Source organism: Ornithodoros turicata, unplaced genomic scaffold, assembly GCF_037126465.1.
Source record: "Ornithodoros turicata isolate Travis unplaced genomic scaffold, ASM3712646v1 ctg00000864.1, whole genome shotgun sequence".
In the NCBI taxonomy this organism is placed as follows: Eukaryota; Metazoa; Arthropoda; class Arachnida; order Ixodida; family Argasidae; genus Ornithodoros; species Ornithodoros turicata.
This window is the reverse complement of record NW_026999408.1, coordinates 723,137-748,407: the sequence shown is the minus strand read 5'-3', so window position 1 is coordinate 748,407 and position 25,271 is coordinate 723,137. Positions and strand designations below refer to the sequence as shown.

Below are 25,271 nucleotides of genomic sequence, written 5' to 3'. Positions count from 1 at the left end.
CAACAGGCCCAAATTGGTACCTTGTTGAACCACGTTACATCAATTGCAAGTCACACAAATCGTAGACTCGGATTCACACGTCGCAACCTCAAGCATGCGACACCATTGGTGAAAAAATTTGCGTATACAACGCTGATACGCCCTCAATGAGAATGCGCTTGGTGCGTATGGGTGCGTATCTCACCTTACCTTGCATAATGTCCTGCTTGAGTCATTATAGAACCGTGCTGCTCGTTTCATCCCTAACATGTACTGTACTGTAACTACCTCTTGGTCTACCTGACCTGGCGTTACGCCGAAAGTACATCAGGTTGTGTCTATTCCATAAGGTCTTTCACTGCAGTCACTTGAGACCTAATTTTTTGTATCCCCTACCATTCAGCGGTGGGGGGGGGGGGGGCTTCTCTAGGGGGTGTCTTTACATGCTTTTGACGAAACATTGCGCAATCTCGCAAAATTTCAGGGGGTCTCTCGCAGTTCTTTTTTGCAGGGGTGTGAGAAGGCGTACGGGAAGCTGCATAAATTACTAATTTGAGGACAGCGCAAAAGGCGCATTGTAAATGAACGAAATTGGACCTTGATGTTCCGATGTCACAAATTAGAGGCTTCTGTTTACATCGGAATCATTCTACGCCGAATGATCCAGGCGACCTGCTCGATCACCCCTCAGTTCTTTAAAAAAAAACATACTCCGGTCTACCAATCTGCGGAAGTTTAACTAAAAAATATCCACACGCTCTGCAGTTACATCCTCTGAAAACTGGGCAAAGAAATCGCCTTTGGCACATTGCTTGGGCAAAGATGTGTCATCCTGTCCCACGAAACCCTGTCCATGTGGATAAGTCCGTCCTCTCGACGTCTTCCTTTGTAATATGGTTTTCGGCTTTTGTGTAAATTTCGACGTCTCCAGACTGAATTTTTTTTCACGAACTCTTTGGCGAATGCTTATTGGTTAGACGGATTAGCCATGGTATTGTTTTAAAAAAAATGTACTGTGGAGTCAATCACCACGGAAACCTATCCGAAGTTAACAATACCACAGTACATGTGTGACTGCCGGATTGAAACAATCACCAGAATTGTTCTGGTGTTTCCTGGTGTTCCTGGCGTTAACACTAGACTCTTTTCATGTTTGTAATGTGCACATCAAAAATGTCTCTGACACCACGGTGATTCTGGTGGTGTCGAGTTCTCCTGATATCAACACCAGAGTGGCCTACTGCGACACCAGAATGATTCTGGTGCCTTCTAGAATGCTTGGTGTGCGCACTAGACAGACGTAGTGTTTTAATGTGACCGTTAGAGCAGTCTGGTGTGGTTCACAAACACCAAACCTACAGGCGCCAGAGTACGCCAGAGCACTACGCGTTGTTACCATGAAAACCGCTATTTACAATGATCATGAGTTCCTTAGCGCAACTTCTTTTCCAAAGGCATGATAATTCACATCGCAAATAATTCCCTCGAGTGCCGAAATTGACACGCTTTGCGGCTTCCACTCGAGTTTGAAAACGAAACTTTACGCTCTAATTGTCACATAGGACAGCGACAGCGCCCTCGGCATTAGTGCCTGTTTTGAACTCAACGAGCTGGCCGTGGTGGTTGAGGTAGCGTTCCGTCCTGGTTTTCAACATAAAACTGCGCACGAATGTGAACAACTTTGAATATGAGTTTCTGAAGTTCTGCATTATATGTCGTGGTTTGCTTTCCAACCTGTGCACAAGTGGAAGTATGAGAAAATACAAGAGATGCATTCGGGGCAGATGTGACGACTGGTCGTTGGTGTGACGTCTTTGAATGTGTGTTTCGTCCGGCATCATATGAACTGATTATTCATGGGATATGGACTACAAGAAGACAGGACGAAAAATGACTCAAGAGTTGATAGAGTATGCTTTTCTAAATCATACCTGTGCCGCATGTGATGTATTCACACTTGCAGAAGAAATAACAGTTTTGTTACACGTGCTTGTCTGTTCCTATTTCTGATTCTTAGAATACTATATGCAAACAATTAGTAGCCTGCTAACAGCTGGGACACCTTTGCAGTAGAAAGAAACCTTTGATATATTGTTGTATTGTTGACTGGTTTGATGAGTCGCTAACATTAATGAGTACATCCCAAGCAGCTGTAGTACCGGAATAACCAACAGACCGTGTTGCTTGAATGTTGCACATTCATGTATGCATGGCAGGATCCCTTCGTGGTGTTTTATGATGCTCAGCTATTGAACATTATGCTGTTTCACGCATTCGATCCCGTGAGGTACTTGGCTCCTCAGCGCCCCCACGATGCTCTGAAAGCTGTGCATAGTTGTGAACGCTTAAAGAAAAACAAACAGGACAGCACTAACACCGTGTTCGTGCTGTGGTGCCTCGCTTGCACTGTCCTGCTTTTTCTCTCTCACACACACACACGTCTACAGCTATGCACAGCTTTTAGTGCATTGTGAGGTTCCTGACGGACCTAGTACATCACGGGATTGAACGCATGAGACATCATAATGTGGAGCGTGTGGAACAGTGGAGCGTCACAGAACACCAGGGATCCTAGTGTGCAACACCAGAGCACCCACATCAGAGGTCCTGGTGTGGAACATCAGAGAACAGACACTAGGCACACCAGGGAATTCTCATGCTAACATCAGAGAAGAAAACACCAGGAATGTCCCAAATCACACCAACCAAAAACACCAGAATGATCAGAATGATTCTAGTGCTTTTTTCAATAGGGTGGAATTTCCTCAGGACGAGAGCCGCCGATATGTTTAACATAGACTGCTCTTCTGGGCCCAGAAGAACAGTGTTATATCAGGCTTTCGTAATATCGGCGGCTGTCGTCCTGAGGCACTTCCCTCCATACTGCCTTACCGGTTCGCGGGATTTTCTACCCGTCCACAATATATGTGAGCATGACTTGAGTGAGACACGGCAGCTTAGCAGAAAGAATCCAGAGCTCACTGTCACGTACTAGACACCTGTTCGTTGACCGCAACTCTTTTGTTGAGCCCAGCGTCGTTATTTCCTCCAGATTCGAAGAAACAAAATGAACATGTGTTTTGTAAAATTCCCGTTATAGGCTTCTTGTCGAGCGCCAGGCGGACAACAATCAATAAGAGTAAGAAATACCATCTGTTAAGAAATGGTGGGGAAACAAAAAAGTACCGGTAACGATGCGGACATCGTGTTACCGTATATTTGTAACGAAAATAGTTTTCAGGGGCCGATTTGAAAAGGCATCGCGTTCTCGCGTATAGATCACGCTTAGCGGCGTTACGTACGCGAATCAATGCCAATCCAGACATTTCTCCCCTGACGTCACCACAGTTTGAGAAAGTACCGTTAGTAAGAAGAAACCGTTACGACCTATCTCATCGAGCATATATTTAACTTTGCAATATTTCCTAGCATGTCATATAAACTACCTTTGGTCACATGTAGCGATCTCATACAGGAATAAAGGTGACATCTACAGAGGACGTAGGTCGTAGGACGTAGGAGGTAGGTCGTAGAGCTTCAACTCAGCATCATTAAGAGAGACATCATTACAAGAAAAAGTTCCAGTGAACTCAGGTCGATGTTTCAAGGGCTCGTTGTATCGCAATGCTGGGTAAGTGTCAGCAGGCTGGCCACACAGAATATAACACGTAGCAACAAAAAAGATTGCGTCGGATGACGGTAGTGACGGATGACGGAGTGTGGCAGATGACGAAGTCGAACATCCTCAGCATATTCCGTTGCCTTCCTATATGCTTCCCAGGCTATCTCTAGCGCAGCTGCCGCATCACGCACTTGTTTGTTAGTGTGCTCGTCAAGAGACTGATTTCTGACTCAGCCTCTGCTCCTGTTGGAAGACCCGGATATAGCGATGGCCGCCGAGGCGATGACTACAGTGTCGTACAGTGGAAGCATCATCGCGTAGGGAGGTAACAAGTACATGTCATCAGCTTTATTGTAAAGATTGTAGGCCTCACTCGTGACGAGTAATCCAAAAATGAAACATGTGCTGACCAGCTCCCAAAGGGTCATGTTTCCGCGCGTGAGGAAATCGAGAACAACTCTGCGCCAGTTCTGGAAGATGAAAGGACCCATGTCACTGATGTTGAAGAATGTGGCACTCAGAAAATCGGAATCCTCAAAGCGGTCTTGGTATTTGGTCATTAAGTGCAACTGTTGTCGCAATGGAGAGTTGACATAACGTGTACCCATGCTGTCTTCTGCAGCCCCGGTCCTAATAAAAGCGACTTTGCCAATGTCATCGATTATCTCACGTACTTCTTTTATGGAAGCGCTTGGAGCGTATATCTCAGAAAACTTTGCGTAGATCGACCACCCCATATAGGTTTCTGTGAGTTGAAGACAGAGGTTAAGGTTTTGTAGATCTGCACGTTTCCCTATGTCGGATGGGTCAAAGTCGCCCACATAGGCGCCCAGAACTTTGCTATTGATGAAAGGCGCACACTGTTGAACCATAATCCAGCCTACTTCGTAGTGAATATACTTCTCTTCCATCTTCTTCAAAAGTCCGCTAAACGCCCGTAGGTAATCAGAGTCATCCTCGCTGATAAATACTGGGGCATCTGCAGGGAGGACAAGCTCCTCTGTCACGAGTCTTAACCAACGCTCGTAAGAAATTTCATTCGTCAGGTTCGCCAGCTCATGCAAGTTCTTTGGTGGGTTCGTGCTAGTGTTCTTCGTGTAGTTTGTGAGATTGTCGAGTATTGCAACTTCGACTTGGAAAAATTCGGAGTATGGAAGCATGAATTCTTCCCTCGTACGTGTACCTTTTGTCGCATTTTGAAACGTCTCGTAGTACCATTGGTACCTTCCCGAGTTTTGAATTACGGCGGCCCTTTTCTTGTAGTTGGAAGCTTCTGCTGCACCTCCATGAATGACCAATGCATTTCCACTGTTTTCAATATTCAAAAGGTTCGTTATCCTAAGGATCCTGAAAAACCTGGCCAATGACAAGAGTACGTCCGCCTTCTCAGAGATGCTGGGCCAGTCTGCGTTGCTTTCAGAGAGAATATTTCTGAAGCCGTGCGTATCTCCACGATTCTTCCTTGCAGCCATTCTGCACGCTTGAAAGAATGCTGCCGCCTTTTCGTGTGAATTTTGCCCATAACGAGGGACATTTTCCTGGAGGTTCTCGTTCAGCAACGCCAGAAAATAGTCCAAGTGGCTTCGGTAGACAGACTTCAACTGAGCCCTATTCCAGCCGTCGCAGACGAAAGCGTAGAAGTTGTCGCACGGATCAAGATGGTCGCTGATGGTCCTACTGAGCATTACTTCGAACGCGCTACAAGCTTGCGAATCGCAGAGTAGGTAGTTTTTCTGGTCGTCGACGTGTTTGATGACAAAATAGGTTACTGCTCCGAGCAACAGAAGTACTGGGATGGAAAATATGATGATGCGTTTGAACTTCCGTTGGCGGGAAAGTTCTGGGCTTGACGATGAAGGTGGTGACAGCGCGTACAGGGTGTTGATTGCGAATTTCGTGAGACGCGTCTTGCGAGGTGGTCTCAGATGAGGACGACTCAACGTCGGCGAGTCCTGTTGTAAAGAAACAGCTGAAGTGAAAAACGAGACTAGAGCGAGAAGAAAAACAGCTTATATAGAATAACGAGAATTAGCCGAGACGAGCTACAAACAGAGAGGACAACAAACACACAGGCCTTAACGCCAAAGAACATAAGAATTATTTCAAGACTTAAAGGCTCTCGTTTGTGTAAGACACTCGCGTCGACAGCAAGCATCAAAACTTGCCGCTGCTGATCTCAAAGGGGCCGAGAAACCATCTCTAACCTCGTGTGTTTAGGGCGCCGCGTGTAGTACTGTGATCCAAATATTCAATTCGCAAAAGTTTACTTGTCTTCAAGTGCACGCGTTTTCACGAAGCCCGATTGACAGAGCGCGACGCCAGACGGGGAATTCTCTTCGAGGAGAACATACACTAATCGTGGTAAGAGGCAGCGTCGCACGCAACATACGTAGCACATGGGTAGCTTTCTACAATACGAGGGAGAGAGCAATGGTGCCTCTCTCGCACTGCCACATTTTCGGTGTGGAATCACATCGTCGTCGGACTTTTTTTTGTTTTGTTTTTTCCACGCGAGGTCGACAACGGCGAGCCCTTTCACCAGAACCACCACCACCACCACGTCGGACTTTTAAATGCGATAGCTTTTGGGGCCTCGGTGTTCGCATCGTATCACACTACTTTGGAGAGGTTCCTTTATCGCGGTTCAGCGGGGAGATTTAGAAGGATTGGAAGGATTAGAAGAGAGATGTAGCAGATAGGAAGTTGTTTACGTTACAGATTCCGAAAACATAAGCCAAGCACCTGGTTCCTTTAAAGTGGATGACATCACGATGCTCATTGGACAGCTTCCTTCATCGTATAGTTTTCGTAGAGGGCTTCCTGTGTGCTAAACTAAAACTCCCTGATGTGTGCTTCTTACTGACTCCGCGTTAATGCTACGAAGCAACAGTAGCTATGAGTGGCGTACAGACATGGACAGAGCGAGAGTATAGCAGGGAAGAGTGGGGGACAGGGGGATGCTGCGCGTCCTGGGCAGACTTCAGGAGGAACTATGCCGACATTCTTCCGGAAGGTATGCCGGAAAGTTCAGGAAAACCTTTAAGACAGTACAGGCGCTAGTAGGATTCGAACTACACTGCCTCCCAATCTTCCTTGGAACGACTTTGGCTGCCACCAACGACGGGACGCTTTCACCCACGTCCCACGTGAGGGCGTCCACCTTATCTGGCAACGCGGACGCCGCTGAGTTACAGCGTAGGCGGTGTGCTGGGGAGCATTCGCACAAGTATCGAGTTCGCAGATGTACCACCATTTCTGCAGGCGATGCAGACGTGGTAACTGAAAATGGGAAACGTAATCCGAGTGCCGCCAACAATGCCAGGAAGCGATGTGCGACAAACCGTGCCGTCATTACACTCGTCCGGATACTCAGAAATGTGCATCAAAGATTACAGTGACTGTAGCAAGAAGTGAACGCGTTTACCGGAGAAACCCGTGCTTCTGTACGAGGCCCATGGCAGCCTACGATGGTCAGGTTTTCCGTTGTGTCACACGCAAATGATGTACTGTCCCAGCGGAGGGACAGCCCTTCGTCGCGTTTGATAATGCGCCAAATCTGGCATGATTCCCCGAAAAGAGGAGGGGAGTGGGTTCAATTCACAACCTCTTCAAGTGTGTCCATATGCTGATATCGGCAGCGCAACCCTCCGTTCTAAGGGAACGACTGCTGTTTAAAAAGCTATGAGAGCAGCATAGATGTTGTTTACACCAATTCCGTTCCGAGGAATGGAGATTTGCGATAATTCCATTCCTGGAATGGTTTGGCAACCCAATTGCATTCCGTTAATTCCCTCAATAAAAGAAAAGGACCGGTAACCATACTGGCAAGTCCAGAAGTGCTAGAGGAGATTGACATTACCAAGCACGGAAAAAGCACAAGGACAAGGTTATTTCACTCTTGACCATGTGCAGGTGTGGTTCAAAGGGTGCGGTGGCAGAAACCAGCACGTTGAAACCCCAATCCCAATTCCTCCCCAATTCCATCCCAATTCCTAGGATGACTTCCGCCATTCCATTCCGGTTCCATTCCGAGCTTTGCTAAATCTGGAATGATTCTGGAATCATTCCAACTCCGGCGTGGGAACTCCGCAACCGTGTTTTACACTACATACGCTTACTACATACACTTACGTACACTTGAGTTGTATGGCCAGCCGGACATCTTCTCGAGGAGAGTATATACAAGGGTCGTTCAAGGTTGACCAAGACCTTGATGTTTTAAATAACGTGGGAAATTCTGGAAGCACCAAACTGCGTCACTTTTTCAAAGTATTCACCGTGCGCTTCTATAGACACCACTGCCATCGCTGTGACATCTGTTTGATGCCTCGGGCGCAGAAAGAAGTGGGCTCTGTCGCAGCCACTACAGGACATATTTCTGGAGGGCTTCATCTGCGTCGAACGTCTTTTCTCCAAGGTGCTTTTAGGGGGTCCAAACTGTCATGGCTTGGGGCTAAATCTGTGCTGTTAAGTGCATGGGGCAAAACCTCCCAGCGCATTTCGGCCAGGGTTTCTACCGTCAAATTCGCCGTATGAGGCCGGGCATTGTCATGAAGAAGAATGACCTTCTGGACAACATCCCAGGCCTTTTCTTGCACATTGCGTTTCACACAGCACCCTTTATCAACGTGTAGCACTAGTGGGGTATTGATCATAACCCCTTGCTCCAAGAAGTCCACATGGATGAAATCCCGCATGTCCTAGAAGACAGTTCCCAGCAGACGGCTGCATACCTTGCTGTTCTTTCGTGGCGGGGAAGCCTTACGTCGCCATTCTATAGTATTCCTCTCGTTTCTGGGGTGAAATAAAGCATCTAGGCTTCATCACATGTGATCATTGATTGCAAAAAATTAGTCCCCATTGGATTGAAACCGAATCAGCAGCTGCTCAGAGACTGCGCTCTCTTTTGTTCACAAGTGAGCTGTCGGGAAACCCATCTTGCACAGACGTTGCGGAAGAGTAAGTGCTCGTAAATGATTCTATGTACACTCCCGAAAACTTATATTACGCTGGACTGCAAATTGATTGTTTTTTACTCGCCGGTCCTCGAGGATGGCTTGCTCAACGCACTCGCCCCTCTTCCCCTTGACATCCTTTGTTTTCCATGCTGTGCATGTAACCTTTCCAACACCTCAGCTGGTTTGGGGCTCTCCTTCAGGCAAGGAACTTGATGCATCGGTGTTCCACAGCTAGAGACACACTGCTCGCCGCCATTACAGCTGCCGCTACTACTACACGTGCCGCTTACCCGAGGACTGCACTTGGTCCTCCGAAAGTTTTATTCAATTACATTTACCCACCGATTTTTTTCTCCAGCGAAAGTACCGGTCAACCTTGAACGACCCTTGTAAGTACAAGATGATTAATTAACTAAAATCCTCGAAATAAACACTAATTTTCGGGATTTCGGTTCAAATGCGCGATAGCAGAATTGGAGGCAATCCTCGTTGAAATCCACTCCATTTTTCTAAAATCCTGAAACGAGCATGTACGTTGAAATATCCATCACCGAACTTTGATATGCAAATGAGCCGAAACCGCGCCAATCGGAAGCGCAGGGAGGACAGCTTTCAAAATCCACGTTAGAGGGTCACGTGCTTTCGAGCGATGGACATAACTGGAGTAGGTGCTGGTCTGCTGTGCAGATGAACCGCATCGCTTCCTATATAGGCCTCCGTCGGCGAGGGTCAATCGCTCCTGCGGCGCTCGCTTTGTGTTTGCGCCGATATTTCACGGCCCGTACTCGTTTTAGCATTTGCAAAAGTTGGAATGGCTTTCAAAGAGGATTGTCTCCCATTGTGCTATCTCCCTTTTGCTCGAGATCCCCTAATCAACTATAAAACCGACATCTATGCTGCATCTATGCTCATAGCTTTTCTATAAACTGTCTAAATGATTAAAAATAAAAACTGTATACGATATACGATACATGCGATACCAAGACAGAATATCAGACATGGTGAACACATCGGACTGCGACCAGCACCTCAGGCTGGCGGACACCAAGGAGACGGTCAGCGGATAATTGTTGATGAATAGTCGTCGACAATAGCAAGCCTTTTGACCTTTGGCCAGGAAGGAAAATGCATATAACGTGTCCCTAAGTAACGGTGACAGCGTGCTAACGGTCCCAATCACGGTGGGCTGCGCCATCACACAGTAATCAAAGAGACTCCTGTTTCCTGTGCGGATACTATATCGTCACAGCACAATACAGCTGTGGTGGAGAGCGGGATCAGCCTCGCAGGCTCACTCGACGAGTGCGAGCGCTTTTGTTAGTGGAAGGATGAGATGAAGGAGAGAAAAGGAGGAGGAGGAAGGGGGAGGAAGTTAGAGGAAGTTCTGCTTGTGCCGAGTGACGTGTGAAAGGAAGGTCGACAAGGTTTATAGGAGGGAGATTTGAACGCATCACGATGCCTGAGGCAATCAACAAGGCGCCTTTTCCAAACTGTATTTTTGCGAGCCAGTTTGGCAAGATCTGGACTTAGGTATCTGCGACTTTACAAGCTGATCTCGAAGCGACCGCGCCAAGAAAAATGACACCCGGAAAGCCTACGGCGAGTTTACACTGCCAGCCATTGATTCTGCTTTCACTTTTTCGTGGAATTCAATCGGCATGTTCTATGGCATGTTCTTTTGCAGTTCTTGTCCGCTTCCTGCGGACGACGTTTTGTCCCCCTCTGGTGACAATAAACTTCGAATGGCAGACATATAAACAGTAGAAGCGCTCTCAAGTTCTACGCTGTTCCCATCTTTCTTCGATCTAGCCAATAGAACTACTTAACGCGTTGGCAAACGAGTCATTCCCAATTTCAAAACTTCCAAATATCGAAATCAAAGCTCGCCTGCCCCCGATTTGTCCATCAGTCTGGCGTGTTTTGATGATGAATTGATCATTGATTGATTGATTGGCGTCGACGATCAACGCGAAATGGTAGTACGCTCATCATAGAGAAAGAAGGGCGGAAGCTGCCTCAGGCGCGGACCTCATCCTCACAGATTATAATTCAAATAAACGTTTGGGTTGCATCTATCCTCTCTCCTAATTATCTACTAATTCTCTCCTAATTGTTAACAGAAGGGTACTGTGTTTAAATGGAAACGGAAGAATTCAGCGGAGACTTCGGGGCTATGTAGTTTCCTTTCATATCTGCATGTCTGAAGACACCATAGAGAACACATTCTAGTCAAAAGTATTAATGCGTAATCATTAGAAGCACCATTTCGAAGAGAAGCCGTCGTCGTAGCGGGGTGACCGAGGTGTCCGTGTACGGCGCGGCACGTGACGGAGGAGAGCGAATCTGGCTGTACTCCGCAAGCTGATTCGCCCTTCTCAGTCACGTGGAAGCGTGGAGACGTGGCAGCTGGAGCTTGACTGCTTGAGCCGTCGTCAGTTGCGCCTCGTCTCTGGACGTATTCGGGCGTGTCTCCTATACGTTCCCAGAGAGTTTCGAAAGCGGCTGAGTTTGTGTATCATATGTCGTGTGGCGTCTGTCACATGCGTCATGTCTGTATGTGGTGTGCTGTGCTGTATGAGGTGTGATCTAGGCGCAACTGAGAAGCAATTAGAAGTAAGCCGAATCTCTAATGCTAGCGCATTGTCAACGCATTAATTACATCAATCGCCCTCATTCTTTTTTCTATGTGTACGCTAGGCAGCATGTAAAATAAATAGAGAAATGATAAGAACAAAAAGCAAGAAACATCAAAATAACACCGCAGGATGTAGGAGAAATAAAAATGAATGATAGCACTCGTTGAACCCGGACGTAACCGATCTCGGAGGTGGAGGTTTATGGCCACTTTAACCTCGTCGTGGCTTAAAAGTCAACATCACCAAAATAGCGGAAAGACTGGAAATATTCATTGGAAATATTCCTGTGCCGCCAATGTACACCGGTTGTCCGTTGTTCGAAATTCGACCTTGTTAATTACAGATGAGTTTGCACGACAGGTGAGAAAAAGTTAAAACTATTTCGTAATAGCGTCGTAATACTCACAGCCATAACGCCTGATGGATGGTCCAACGTAGGGCTTCGAGATGATTCTTGCGTGGCTCCTTGAGGGGAATAGAACCTGAATGAGGACAAGTGAGGTCAGAGAAGACAGGTCAACCAGTTCAGCGGCCGTGAGCGCGTGGCGCCTATCCTCTGGACACTTCTTCTTCTATAATACCGTCGCCGTCACGATATCAATCGATTTTACGGTCACTTCAATTACTTTATGCCCTTGCAGTTCGGGTCAAATATTTGATAATGGTAATATAGATTGCACGATTTTGAAATTACGCTTACCAGCGTTATGGCCGAGCGGGTTAAGGTGTCCCGCTCGTTTGCACTAGCCAAGGTCGTGCTGAGGTGGTGAGTACGAATCCTACACCAGCTGTGCTGTCTGAGGTTTTCCCTGGGTTTTCCGAAGACTTTCCAGACGAATGTCGGCACAGTTCCCCCTGAAGTCGGCCCAGGACGCATACTAACCCCCCTTTGTCTCCCACTCCTTCCTACTGTCCTTTCTTCATCTGTCCACATCTGTACGCCGCTCATAGCCACAGTTGCTCAGCGGCGCTAGCACGAAATAAAAAAAAATACAATTGATGTGTTCACCTCACGTATTCCACCAAAAATGGTTTTGCATTCGGCTTATTCGTAGTGTTTTAGACCATGTATCGTAGCTTATGGGCTATGACTGTCAAATGGAGGCTGCACTTTACTAACGTACCCGTAGTGCTGATGGCGTACTATAGGACTCACGTGAAGGACCAACAGCGCCGCCCTGTCGGCGGTTGGTAGGTACATGTGTGGCTACGCTTACTTTGTTTCGCGCATTACACGGCCTTACGTACGGTTGCGTTCGTTTATTGGACACGTGCAACTCGAGACAGCCGACTCTTGGTGTGCCAAAATTCCCTGTGCGCAGCTCTCGTGATGTCATTCCTGTGGCAGTGACATCCGTTATAAAACTCGAGGATTCAGCTCGAGAGTCTGTTCGCTGTGACTCTCCCCTCGATGCCGGTCGCTGGAGTCGATGACGTACGATGACCCTCATGGGACACGACTCCAAATCGTGGGAGGCGCGAGTTGAATAAACGAACATAGCCATTCTGAAGTAGCAGTTATCGGAACTCACCAGGAATCCACTTCTACTAGTTTCCTAGGTGGTGGTACGAAGCTGGTCGCCGCGAGCAATGGCTTGCCGCGGCGACCAGCAACGAGCAATGTTCGTCGTCAAGAGTGAGCAAGAACTTGTCACTGGAGTTCATGTGCATTGCGATAGCTTCTTCGTGCCGTTATTCAATTCTCGTGATTCTGATTCTTATAGTATTGTCCTAGAAAACTGGCTATTCTGCCGTACGCCGTCAGAAGCAACGACTGCTCCGGAGTCCGACTGGCGGCGCAAGCGGCAGTTGGCGTGCTGACGAAACAGGAGCTTCGCTTGCTGCGCGGTTTCAGACGATGTTCAGCTTCCGTTTGGTACATTACGCAGTGTAGGCATCACAAAAATCAATCTGAATTTGAATTCCTGTGTATCGGTAAATACATACCTCGTGTGCACTGGTGTCCGCATCGTCAGACGTCACAAGGAGATGGTATCGGGACTGCGGTCCGTTTGAGACGTTTTCAGGCGTCCCCTGCTACCATTTCGTACGACTCGTCAGAGAAATGGGTTGAGCAAATAATGCGTGGATCAATGTCTCGAACAAGCGCTTCCAACCATTTTCGTTTCCGCGCATTTCCCGTTGGAATCTTGTGGTACGCAACGTCCCTTGTCGAAAGAGCACACTTGGTGTATCCCCTTTGGTGGTAACCCCTTGGTGTATATAAAGTACAACGAAACCATTAGCACCAATCTCATCGGGCATATATTTAATTTGGGAGTATTATTTCCTGGGATGTGATATAAACTAGCTATGGTCACCGGTAGCGGTCACATGTTCTGGACATCATTACAAGAAAAAGTTCGAGTGAACTGAGGTCGATGTTTCAAGGGCTCGTTGCATCGCAATGCTGGGTAAGTGTCAGAAGGCTGGCCACACAGAGTATAACACGTAGCGACAAAGAACATTGCGTCGGACGACAAGTGTGGCAGATGACGAAATCGAACATCCTCAGCATATTCCGTTGCCTTCCTGTATGCTTCCCAGGCTATCTCTAGCGCAGCTGCCGCATCACGCACTTGTTTGTTCGTGTGCTCGTCAAGAGATTGATTTCTGACTGAGCCTCTGCTCCTGTTGGAAGACCCGGTCATAGCGATTGCCGCCGAGGCGATGACTGATCCTAAGGCAGCGTACTTGACTGCACTCATGACGTTAATGTCGTACAGTGGAAGCATCATCGCGTAGGGCGGTAACAAGTACGTGTGTTCAGCTTCATTGTAAAGACTGTAGGCCTCACCCGTGGCGAGTAATCTAAATATGAAACGTGTGCTGACCAACCTCCAAAGGGTTAGGTTTCCGCGCGTGAGGAAATCGTGAATGACTCTGCGCCAGTTCTGGAAGATGAAAGGACCCATGTCACTGATGTTGAAGAATATGGCGTTCAGAAAATCGGGACCCTCAAAGCGGTCTTGGTATTTGGTCATTAAGTGCAACTGTTGTCGCAATGGAGAGTTGACATAACGTGTACCCATGCTGTCTTCTGCAGCCCCGGTCCTAATAAAAGCGACTTTGCCAATGTCATCGATTATCTCACGTACTTCTTTTATGGAAGCGCTTGGAGCGTATATCTCAGAAAACTTTGCGTAGATCGACCACCCCATATAGGTTTCTGTGAGTTGAAGACAGAGGTTAAGGTTTTGTAGATCTGCACGTTTCCCTATGTCGGATGGGTCAAAGTCGCCCACATAGGCGCCCAGAACTTTGCTATTGATGAAAGGCGCACACTGTTGAACCATAATCCAGCCTACTTCGTAGTGAATATACTTCTCTTCCATCTTCTTCAAAAGTCCGCTAAACGCCCGTAGGTAATCAGAGTCATCCTCGCTGATAAATACTGGGGCATCTGCAGGGAGGACAAGCTCCTCTGTCACGAGTCTTAACCAACGCTCGTAAGAAATTTCATTCGTCAGGTTCGCCAGCTCATGCAAGTTCTTTGGTGGGTTCGTGCTAGTGTTCTTCGTGTAGTTTGTGAGATTGTCGAGTATTGCAACTTCGACTTGGAAAAATTCGGAGTATGGAAGCATGAATTCTTCCCTCGTACGTGTACCTTTTGTCGCATTTTGAAACGTCTCGTAGTACCATTGGTACCTTCCCGAGTTTTGAATTACGGCGGCCCTTTTCTTGTAGTTGGAAGCTTCTGCTGCACCTCCATGAATGACCAATGCATTTCCACTGTTTTCAATATTCAAAAGGTTCGTTATCCTAAGGATCCTGAAAAACCTGGCCAATGACAAGAGTACGTCCGCCTTCTCAGAGATGCTGGGCCAGTCTGCGTTGCTTTCAGAGAGAATATTTCTGAAGCCGTGCGTATCTCCACGATTCTTCCTTGCAGCCATTCTGCACGCTTGAAAGAATGCTGCCGCCTTTTCATGTGAATTCTGCCCATATCGAGGAACATTTCCCTGGAGATTGTCGTTCAGCAGCGCAAGAAAGTAGTCTAGGTGGCTACGGTAGACAGACTTCAACTGAGCCCTGTTCCAGCCATCACAGACGAAGACGTAGAAGTTGTCGCACGGGTCGAGATGGTGGTTGATGGTCCTACTGAGCATTACTTCGAACGCACTACAAGCTTGCGAATCGCAGAGCAGGTAATGTTTCCGGCCGCTGAAGTGCTTGATGACAAAATAGGTTACAACACCCAGCAACAGAAGTACCGGGATGAAAAAGATCATTATGCGTTTGAACTTCTGTACCGGGGAGCGTTCGGAGCTTGACGATGCAGGTGGTGTCAGCACGTACAGGGCGTTGATTGCGAATTTCGTGAGACGCGTGGGTTTCCGACGTAGTTTCAGTTGAGACACTGTACGACTGGTTGACGGCGAGGCCTGTTGTAAAGAAAAACGTGAGCTGAAAAACGAAACTACAGCTAGAAATTCAAACAAACAAACAATTGTACATAACGAGAAGTAGCCGATGCGAGCTACAAACAGAGAGGACAGCAAACGCATCGGCCGTAACGCCGAAGGACAAAGGAATTACTCAAGACTTAGTGGTCTTGTTCGTGGAAGACACTCACGTCGCCAACGAGCGTAAAAAAACTATCATTGCGTTGCAGATCTCAAAGAGGCTGAGAAACCATCTCTATAGCCATGCGTGTTTAGTGCACTGCTTGTCGTACGTACTATGCTCCAAATTTACTTTTCTCCAAGTGTACGAGTTTTCACGAAACTCAATAGACAGAGTGCGACGCCAAACGGGGCATTCTCTTCGACAGGAACATACACTTATCGTGGTAACAGGTAGCGTCGCACACAAGCTTATGTGGGCTGTAGCACATGTGCGACATGTGGATAACATGTAAATAAATGAAATTAAATGTGTAGCTTTGTACAATATGAGGGAGAGAGCGATGTGCCTCTTTCGCACTGCCACATTTTCTGTGTGGAATAACAATCAAACGGGGAACCAGATTGGCGTTGGACTCTTAGATACGATATCATTTCTTTAAGGCACATTTGGTGCCTCCGTGTCCGCATGGCGTCACACTGCTTGGAGTGGTTCCTTTATGGCGCTTCAGTGGCGCTTTATGGCGCTTCATCCTCCCCCCTCAGGGCGAGACATTCACCACTGAATGCCCTTGTTCAAAGCACTGCGGACGAGGCCCAAGAAGGACAAAACGGCTGTCCACTCGTGGTGGGGCGACGTTTCGGACTTGTACGCACACGTTCTACATGCAGGCAAAGAACCTCGGCTACTTATCCTCTCTCTAAAGGACATCACTGTTCTTGTACTGGGGTTTCAGTGGCGAGCCTCTCAGTCTGACGGGAGGATATCACGTTCCACGTGACCTCCTGACGCCACCCACTCAAACGTTGCCCACTTGAGCACTGCTGAAGAGGCCCAAGAAGGCAGAAGCAGTAGTACGGTGCTGGTGTGGCGAAATGGAAGTTATAACCACTTGTAAATACAAGATCCCTCAATATCCTTCAAATTAAGGAGGCAATCAAGGAGTTTCTCAATTTCTCTAAAATCCTGAATCCCGCACGTATACGTTCAAACATCGTTTCAAATATTTCAAGCATCGTATTTCGCACGTATACGTTCGAAATACGATGTTTGAAATGTTTGATTTTACGATGAAATTATGATATGATGTTTGTTTGATGTTCGAAATACACGAAGTTTGATGTACAGTTTGATGTACAAATGAGCCGAAACCACCACAATCGTGAGCGCAGGCAGGACAGCGCTCATTTCACTTCAGAGGGTCACGTGCTTTGGAGGGACGGGGATAATTAGCTTAGGTGCTGGTGAAATATGTAACGGGTGAAATATGTGAAAACTTGGCCTGACATAGCCTTGCTGACGGTTGCACAGTCCATGTGAACACAATCTCCACAAGTTGTGAAATATGTAAAAACGTGGCCTGACCTAACCTTAGTGATGGTTAGTACAGTCACAGACGCTCAACATGAATACAGCCTGCAATAGCACACACCCGTCCTTTTTCATTTGACTTTTGAAGTCTTCACCCACTGTCTCGACACTATAACCTATGTTTAGTGAAAAAAAAAACATTTTCTACATCCTCAGATCCAGATTTGCTGATCCAAAATTTTTTCAACAGTACAAGACAAAACAGGTTTTCCTCTCCTTTCAATTTGTAGAAAACCTGACTGACCTTTCCTGTGAAAACAAATAGATTCCCCCCACCTCGTAAGAAGTCATAACATATACTGCGAAATTCCTCAGCACACGGCTCCTTATTCACCAATTTTCCTCCCCAGGCGGCCCTCACTGTCAACACGTCTCCATCTTTCAAGATGGCGGCCTCCACATCTGTTAGGCTTAACAAGGCCGTCGCTGTGAATGAACGCCTTCAAATGGTATTTTACAAACGCACACACAACTTTCTACTCAACACTTTTTCATAATTCTTATGTTTCCGATACCCTATATCACCTCTCGTTGACATCGAAGCATTATTTAAATTTCAAACGCACTTGATAATTTTTAAAATTAATAAGCCCGCCTACGGAACTACACCCAAACTAAAACAGACTCCTCAGGGTGAACGTAACACGGCCGACACTAAACTCCCCAGAAATTTTAATCCCTGCAAATTTTAAGCATATACGGAGTTAGATAAACCTTTTGCACAACAGTTGAGAAAAACGGGAAACCCTTCGTAGTAGCGACGAATTACTTACAGCCATGGAGCCTGATTTATGGTTCAACGTAGCCCTTCGAGCTGGTTATTGAGTAGCTCCTGGAAGGTAATAGTAACTGAATGTAGCCAAGTCAGCCAGAGAAGACAGCTCAATTCTTCTTCTTCTTCTTCTTCCACCACTAGGAACAGTGGCCGCCAGCCACATTGATTCAACATTCGTGAGCGCGTGGCGGCTATGCTCTAGACACGTCTTCCTCTATACTACTCTCGTTCTCACGAAAGAAATTCATTTTATTGTCACTTCAATTACTTTATGTACTTTCTCTTCCGGTCTAATATTTAATAATGGTCATTTAGATGACATGATTTTAAAATTACTTTATGTCTTCACCTCACGTGTTCTAACAACAATGGTTTGCAGTCGACTTGCTTGTAGTCGTTTAGCTCATGGGCTACGACTGTCAAACAAACATGGAGGCTGCACTTTACTAATAGTGTCCTCGATAAACTTGCTCCGGAATTGCCCCGAAACCACCGGGGTGCGTGACGCTCTACACTGGCGGTGTGTCAGCGGAGGCATTATCGAACATGAAACTGCACTGCTCTGGTGGATCTGGTGGATCGCGCCACCTAGAGATATGTACTCATTGTGGCTCGTAGGCTGCGCGACCCGTAGCGAGCGGCACCTGGCGAGCGCCACCGATGCCATGCTGGCGATTGCTATCTGCCGCTACTTGTCCGGCTACACCTGGTTACTTGCCGCTTCCACCTTCCTACGTGCTTCCGGCAATCGCGATGCTTCTTGGGATTGCACTCTGGCGCTCGGCTGATTTTCACGGTGTGGGTGCGGGGCAACTCAGGTGCATTCTTTTCACTTGCACCTCCTGCTCCAGATCCGAACTGGGTTATTTGCGTGGTGCACTTTCCAATTGAAAAGAAAGGCGTTACTAATAAACTTCCTTTTAGCAGGAAAGTACAGTACCCGATAACCCGTCTTGCTTGGAGTCCAAGGTGGAGTCCAGTTCTGGAGACAACAGTGCCTCCCTGTGGCCGGTGCCGCCGTTACATGTGTGACCTCGCTTGCTTTGTTTCGCGCATTACATGGTTGCGTTCATTTATTGAACTCGAACAACTCGAGAGAAGAGCACTTTTGGTGGGCAAAAATGTCGCTGCACGGCTCTCCTGATGCCATCCCTGTGGCAGTGACTCGTGGTCTGAAATTCGAAGGTCCAGGGGTGCACTACAGTAGGCTCGCAACGATTCTCCTCTCCATGCGGCTCGCTGGAGTCGGTGACGTGCGACGACCGCCATATGACACGACTCCGAATCGCGCGACTTGAATAAACAAAGACAGCCATTCCGAGTAAAAGGACACAGCCATAGGTCGGTACCTGAATATTGCGAAACTAGGTTACTGAATGCCCCAAGGAAGAAGAAGCATAACTGCGGCGTAGTGAACTGCAGTAGCAGTTATCACAATTCGCCAGAAATCCACTTCTATACTCGTTTCCTCGACGAAGGTGCGACGCAAGTCGCCTCGAGAAATGGATTGCCCTTCTTCGTCGTCAGGAATGACTAAAAACTGGTTACTGGAGTTTGTATGTACTGCGGTAGGTTCTTCGTGCCCGAATTCTATTCTTGTGATTCTAATTCTTACTCATAGCATTGTTCCTAGAAAACTGGCTATTCTGCCATACGCTGTCAGAAGCAGCGAGTTTTTTTTTTTCAATGCAGCGCCCTTTCAATGACTCCATGGCATCCGTACCACTCCTAAACAGAACTAACATCTCCTTGGCGAGTCAGGTATCCTTGGGCTTGTGTTGGTGGGCATTTTCAGATGTAGTTGCTCGGCGGAAGCTCATAACAATATGCTTTTCTGGTTTTCTGCGTATGATGAAGGTGAAGTGCACGAGTCAGCTGCAGTGGCTCACCCTTTCAATGCCTCCGTGGCACCGGTACCTCTCCTTAACACAACTAACATCTCCTTCCCTATTGGAAAAAAGCGACATCAGGTCTGATGTGATTTGGAACACTGTCTTGGAACACGATTATGTTAACATCAGAGCTGTCCGGGCTGGTGTTAACATAATGCCAACATCAGAGCTGTCTTGATGCTGATGTTGACATGAGATTCGTGATTTTCCTGTCACATTTCGGTAAATAACAAGCTCTAGCTGGCGAAGAGTAATATGAAATCGCGCCACCTTTCACCGCCCGTAACTGCTCAGAGCAAGCCCTACTCACGGGGAGCTCAGCGTCGTGCACTTTCGTTTCGACTCTTCGCAGCGCTAGTTTCTCTCAGCTACTTCGAGAGACGCAAGTTCCAAAATGCCTCCTAAGTAAGACCTGAGGTATTCTGCAATAGCATATGGTGATGCTGCAAGTAGTCAATGGAGCTGTGTCCAGTCAAAGACCATGACACAATGGCCCAGTGCATCTATTGCAAGTGTGAGATTTATTAGAGGTTGTCAGACATATAGCAGCTAGGTTGCAAAAAGACGGGACGGCATCGGAAAATTTTGCAAGCAATAAACAAACCACATTCGGTGCTTCCGATGACGAAACAAGAAAAAGCTCTGCAAAAGATGTTGAAGGTTCCGAATTTCATTTACTTTATCTCCTCCATATCCACTCACTCATTTCGTTATGTCCTCTCTTGGTCATCTTAAACGCTCAAACGCCGAAACATCCTGGTAGGCCTGTCACCGCATTGTTTCATAACGTGCAACGAACAAAAAGACAACATTTAATCACATGTTGAGGCGATGATGACAGCAGAAATGTACACGGGTCCTCTAGATCCCGCACTTATATATATTACAATCCGGAAGCTGATGTCACTGCAGCCGGTTGTATACAAGTCGAGACGTCAGCTCCGAGCCAAATAGTGCCTGGGAACGGGGCCAAACTTTCGCTGTTTCATGACGTCGTGTTCCGAAGTCTGTAGGTCAGGATGCCGCCCAGTTAGGGTGGGTTCACACGAGGGACGCATCCCCGGGATAAGTCCGCGGCGCGCGGTGACGTCACGTGGACGGAGGAGTCCTCGTCCCCGCAGAGCATTCACACGCGACGAGGGATGGGAGCGGATAAGTCCGTCTCTACACTACTACACTTATCAGGCTGCGTGAACGAGTTTTCTCAACTTTTCTGCACTATGGTTGAACAGGAAAGAAATGAAACTTTGTACGTTGAGGTACATTGCACCTGCAGCATTCCACAATGCAGGGAACTACTGCACGAGCGAAATAAAAAAGAAACTGCTGTCGTCGATGACAACAGATATTTCGCGGTCGACGCCATTGCCTAGGAACTGTGTTGCTTTGCCGCGGAATCATAAAATGTCCTTCTCGTTGAAAACAAGCATGTCGTCTTCGTCTCTTCCTTACTCTGTGAACTGGGCCTTGTGACAGTGCTAACAGTGCTGTGACAGTATGTAGCGCTCCTGCAAGGTTCGTAGGGTAAGGTTTGTCGACGATTCTCACTCCCTTGCTGAACATGCACGAATAGCCGCACCCCATTTCTGGTGGTGATGCGTGTAGTACAGGACGCAAAACTGATAACACAACACGAGCTCCATTTTATTCAAACACAGGTGCGCTCTGGAAACAACCGCGTAGCACGGAGGAGCTAAGGCGAGCCTACAGTTCGCTACAAGTCGCTGTGGAAGATGATGCACAGCGTGATTACTAGTGGATGAAAAACAAGGACTATAAACAGTGGAAGAATAAATTGAAAAATATACTACATCTCGAACGTCACGCATGCTGTCCAGCCTGCTAAGGGATGAGGACTAATGTCTGATATTTATAGTAGTGTGAAGATTAATATCCCAAGCGAAGCCTTTCGTTCACGCTTGCGTTCTAAGCAGATCATGTGACCTATTGGACGAAAGATCAGACCAAGAAGGAAAAGAAAAGCAATATATGTGTTATTGATACCGCTTCAAGAAAACATATTTGAGAGTTACATGACACTCCATTCAGATTATTTCAGAGTATGGAATCGATACTTGCCGATATCGATCGGCAAGTAAAAGAGGTGGCTTAGGCTCATGACGTTGGAAACAGCTTGCACTTCTCGTCAGGATTCATAGCTGTATTCCGTCGGCAGCCGAAAGCTTCAGAAAATTCCTTGAGGTGTTTTAAGGGCTCGTTGCACCGGAATTCGGGGTGAGCCTCTTTAGGCAGGCCGCACAGAATATAACATGTGGTCACGAAAAAAACCTCGGCAGACGTTAAGTCAGGCAAACTACGCAGTCGAACGTCGTCAGCAGGACCCACAGAGTTCCGGTACGCCTCCCAGGTTACGCGTACCGCACCTGCTGGATGAAGCACCTGCTCACTGAAGTTGCCGTCAGCAGAGGTGTTCATGATACAGTCTCTACTTTCGTTAAGCGACCAATAGTAATGGGACATTCCCAAAGCAGCCGAGCCGATCAAGGACCCCAAAGCACCATACTTGACCGCTTTGATGACGTGAAGGTCGTAAAGTGGCATCATCATAGCGTAGGGCGGCAGCAGGTATGCACCTTCGAGATCGTTGTAAAGATTATACGTTAGATGTCTTTCGAGTAACCTGGGCATGAAATGCGTGCTGATCAATTTCCAAAATGTGTGGAGGCCCCGAATAACTTCCTCCCAGTTCTGGAAGATGTAAGGACCCATATCGGCGATCTTGGAAAATGCGCCGCTGAAGTTGAAGTCTTCAAATCGGTCTTGGTACGTCGTGAGTAAACGAAGCTTCTTCCGGAAGACGGAATCCGTGTAAGGTGAACCTGGTGTCATCTTTCCGTATATCTTAGGAAAAGCAACGCGGCCAATGTCGTCGATAATGTTACGTACGTCCTTTATCGACTCCGCTAGTACGTTCCCCTTCAAGAAATTGGCGTAGACAGGCCATCCCAGCATGTGTTCTGTAGTCACGAAGCAGTAGTCGCGGTTTGTTATATCTGTCAAGCTTCCCGGCTGAAATGGCTCGAAGTCGCCGACATATGCACTAAGGACTTGTCGATTGATGAAAGTGGCGCACTGTTGTATCATGATCCAACCTACTTCGTAGTGCAGGTGCTTTTCATCGACACTTTTCAAAAGCGCGCTGAATGCCCGGATGTAATCGCTGTCCCCGTCGCTGATATTCACCGGGGCATTTGCGGAAAGACCAAGTTCCCGTGTCACGAGTTTTAACCAGCGCTCGTAAGGAATCTCGGCCGTTAAGTTTGCCAGGTCGCTCAGGTTCTTCGGAAGGCTTTTGACGGCTGCCTTGGTGTAATTTGTTAGATTGCCAAGTATCGAATCTTCAACTTCCACGAATTCAGAATATGGAAGGAATTTTTGTTCTGACATGTAGATACCTTTGGTCGCATTTTGAAATGTCTCGTAGTAAGTCTTGTAGTCATACGTTCCCGGGTTTTTAATTAATGTTGCTCTACGCTGGTATTTACTAGCTAACATAGCGCCTCCGGATATGACCAAGCTGCCTTCGTTCTTCTCGATGTTCAGAAGGTTCCTGATCCTCAGAGACTTGTAAAATCGAACTAGTGATCTGAGGACGTCCGGTTTCTCAGAAATAACGGGCCAATGCACGTCGCTTGTGTGAAGTATTTGCCTTAAACCCAACATGTCTCCACGTTCGTCATCAGCAGCTCTCCTGCACGCCTGGAAGAAGGCTGCCGCCTTCTGGTCGGGACTCTGGTCGTAGCGAGGAACATTTTCCTGAAGGCCTTCAGCTAGCAACTCCAAAAAGTTATCCACATGGTTCTGGTAAACAGACTTGGACTGCCCTTTGTTCCAACCGTCGCAGACATAGGCATAGAAGTTGTTGCACGGGTCGGTTTGTTGGCTGATGGTCTTACGGAGCATGTTTTCGAGTGCGCTGCAAGCTTGTGAATCGCAGAGTGAGTAGTGGACACTTTTCCGGACGGTACTGCCACCAATGGTGAAATAGATGGCAACTCCGAGCAATAGAAGGGAGATGATAGAAATGACGACTCCAATGATTTTCTTTCGTGGAAACGGTCGAGGGGGATCTGTTGGATGAGCAGGTGGTGATAAGGATTGCAGAGCCCTGACAGCAAATTGGACGATTTTCATTGGCTGCGGTTTTGGATTTGGACTCGTTGGAGTTACGGCCTGTTATGTTGAAAGGGAGAAGACAGTAAGATATATCAATAAACCTTCCGTTTGTACCACTGAGCTCTACAGTTTGATCATTGCAATGAACGCCACTTCCAGGCATACTTGTAGAGTAACTGAACAAACCACACGAATTGAGCCCGTTTAGTAGCAGGGGTGATTAGTGTGGTGGAAGCAGGGATTTGCCCAGTATCTGAGTATTTTTGCAGAGCCATGTTGGAATTCGGCAGGAAGGGACGCCTTCTGTTTACTACCCTACTTATTCATATAACATATATGTTCTATGTTGCGAAGCGTTAATGAAGTGTTAGGGGTGTGTGCGTGTGGGGCCGAGGAGTCGAAGGGACACCTTGGAAAATCTCCGTCCGGGAGGAGTGACGTGCTCCCGTCCGTTGGTACACTATAAAAATAAGACCACACTTCAAGGTGGAGGCAAACCACTGCACAGAATACCTTTGTCACTCACAATTTGCGGAAAGTGCGGGGCGTGCACCTTTTTCTTTTATGTGATTCGAGATGGTGATTGGTTAAGAGCGTGCTATGTTGTGAAGTTATAAGTATAAGATAAGTATATCAATATAAGTATAAGTATAAGAAAGCTTCACATATATTTTATATAGTTTGAGATATTTACATGAGGACACGACGTTCTCTCGAAAGGTCTACCACATCTACGTTCTCCCCAATTCGGAAAAATTCAATTTCTCTCGAATCAAATTAATCAAAGTGCTCCGAGTCCAAAGTCATGACAAAATCTCCTCCGAGATTATGCAGCGTTGAGTCCATAACGTTCAGACAACCAGATTTGTCGATACGATTTTTTAAAACGTTAGGTGAAACAGCCCGTATATTAAAGCCCTAGTGCTTTACGGTAAAACCCAGTAAAATCACCGATTGCACAGATATGGGTAACAGCCCAAAAACTCAGGAAACGTAACATCCAGGGGAGAGCGCTACGCACAGTCGCTCGGCATCTGGTATTCTTCTGAAATGCGCATGCGCCCTTTTTTTTGGCTCATTTTCAACACGAAAATCGGCTTTTCCAGGTAATATCGCACGATTTTAACGTATGTTGCAGTTACTGAAGTAAAATCACGATTTTGAAAAAGCATAGAACCCGAAAAAACTATATACGCAGGGTAGATGGGTCGAAATCCAGCGAACCGGTAGAGATGTAGGAAGGGAGTTGCCTCAGGACAGAAGCCGCCGATATTTCGAACAGAGACTGTTCTTCTTCAGTAGAAGAACAGTCCAGAAGAAGAACAGTCTCTGTTC

At 47.1% G+C, this 25,271-nt stretch overlaps 3 protein-coding genes across 3 annotated transcripts in view; all 3 read right to left on the bottom strand.

Moving 5' to 3' along the window:
• Positions 1 to 3,831: 3,831 nt before the first annotated feature.
• On the bottom strand, positions 3,832 to 11,728 carry LOC135375443 (endothelin-converting enzyme 2-like). The gene is made up of 2 exons (XM_064608138.1): positions 11,602 to 11,728; positions 3,832 to 5,553 (listed from the first exon to the last, which is right to left on the bottom strand). The coding sequence occupies exons 1-2, from the start codon at positions 11,605 to 11,607 to the stop codon at positions 3,832 to 3,834; spliced, it is 1,728 nt and encodes a 575-aa protein (XP_064464208.1). The 5' UTR covers positions 11,608 to 11,728.
• Positions 11,729 to 13,449: 1,721 nt separating this feature from the next.
• Positions 13,450 to 25,271, bottom strand: part of LOC135375471 (endothelin-converting enzyme 2-like) — a 180,373-nt gene continuing 168,551 nt past the window's right edge. Inside the window, exons 3-4 of the mRNA XM_064608164.1 lie at positions 17,906 to 17,964; positions 13,450 to 15,580 (exon numbers count right to left, since the gene is read on the bottom strand). Coding sequence (XP_064464234.1) covers positions 13,526 to 15,580; positions 17,906 to 17,911 — 2,061 coding nt within the window. The 5' untranslated portion in view covers positions 17,912 to 17,964 and the 3' untranslated portion in view covers positions 13,450 to 13,525. The remainder of the gene's footprint in view (positions 15,581 to 17,905; positions 17,965 to 25,271) is intronic.
• LOC135375442 (neprilysin-1-like) lies at positions 21,915 to 23,723 on the bottom strand. The gene has a single exon (XM_064608137.1). It carries the CDS (start codon positions 23,721 to 23,723, stop codon positions 21,915 to 21,917), a length of 1,809 nt encoding a protein of 602 aa, XP_064464207.1.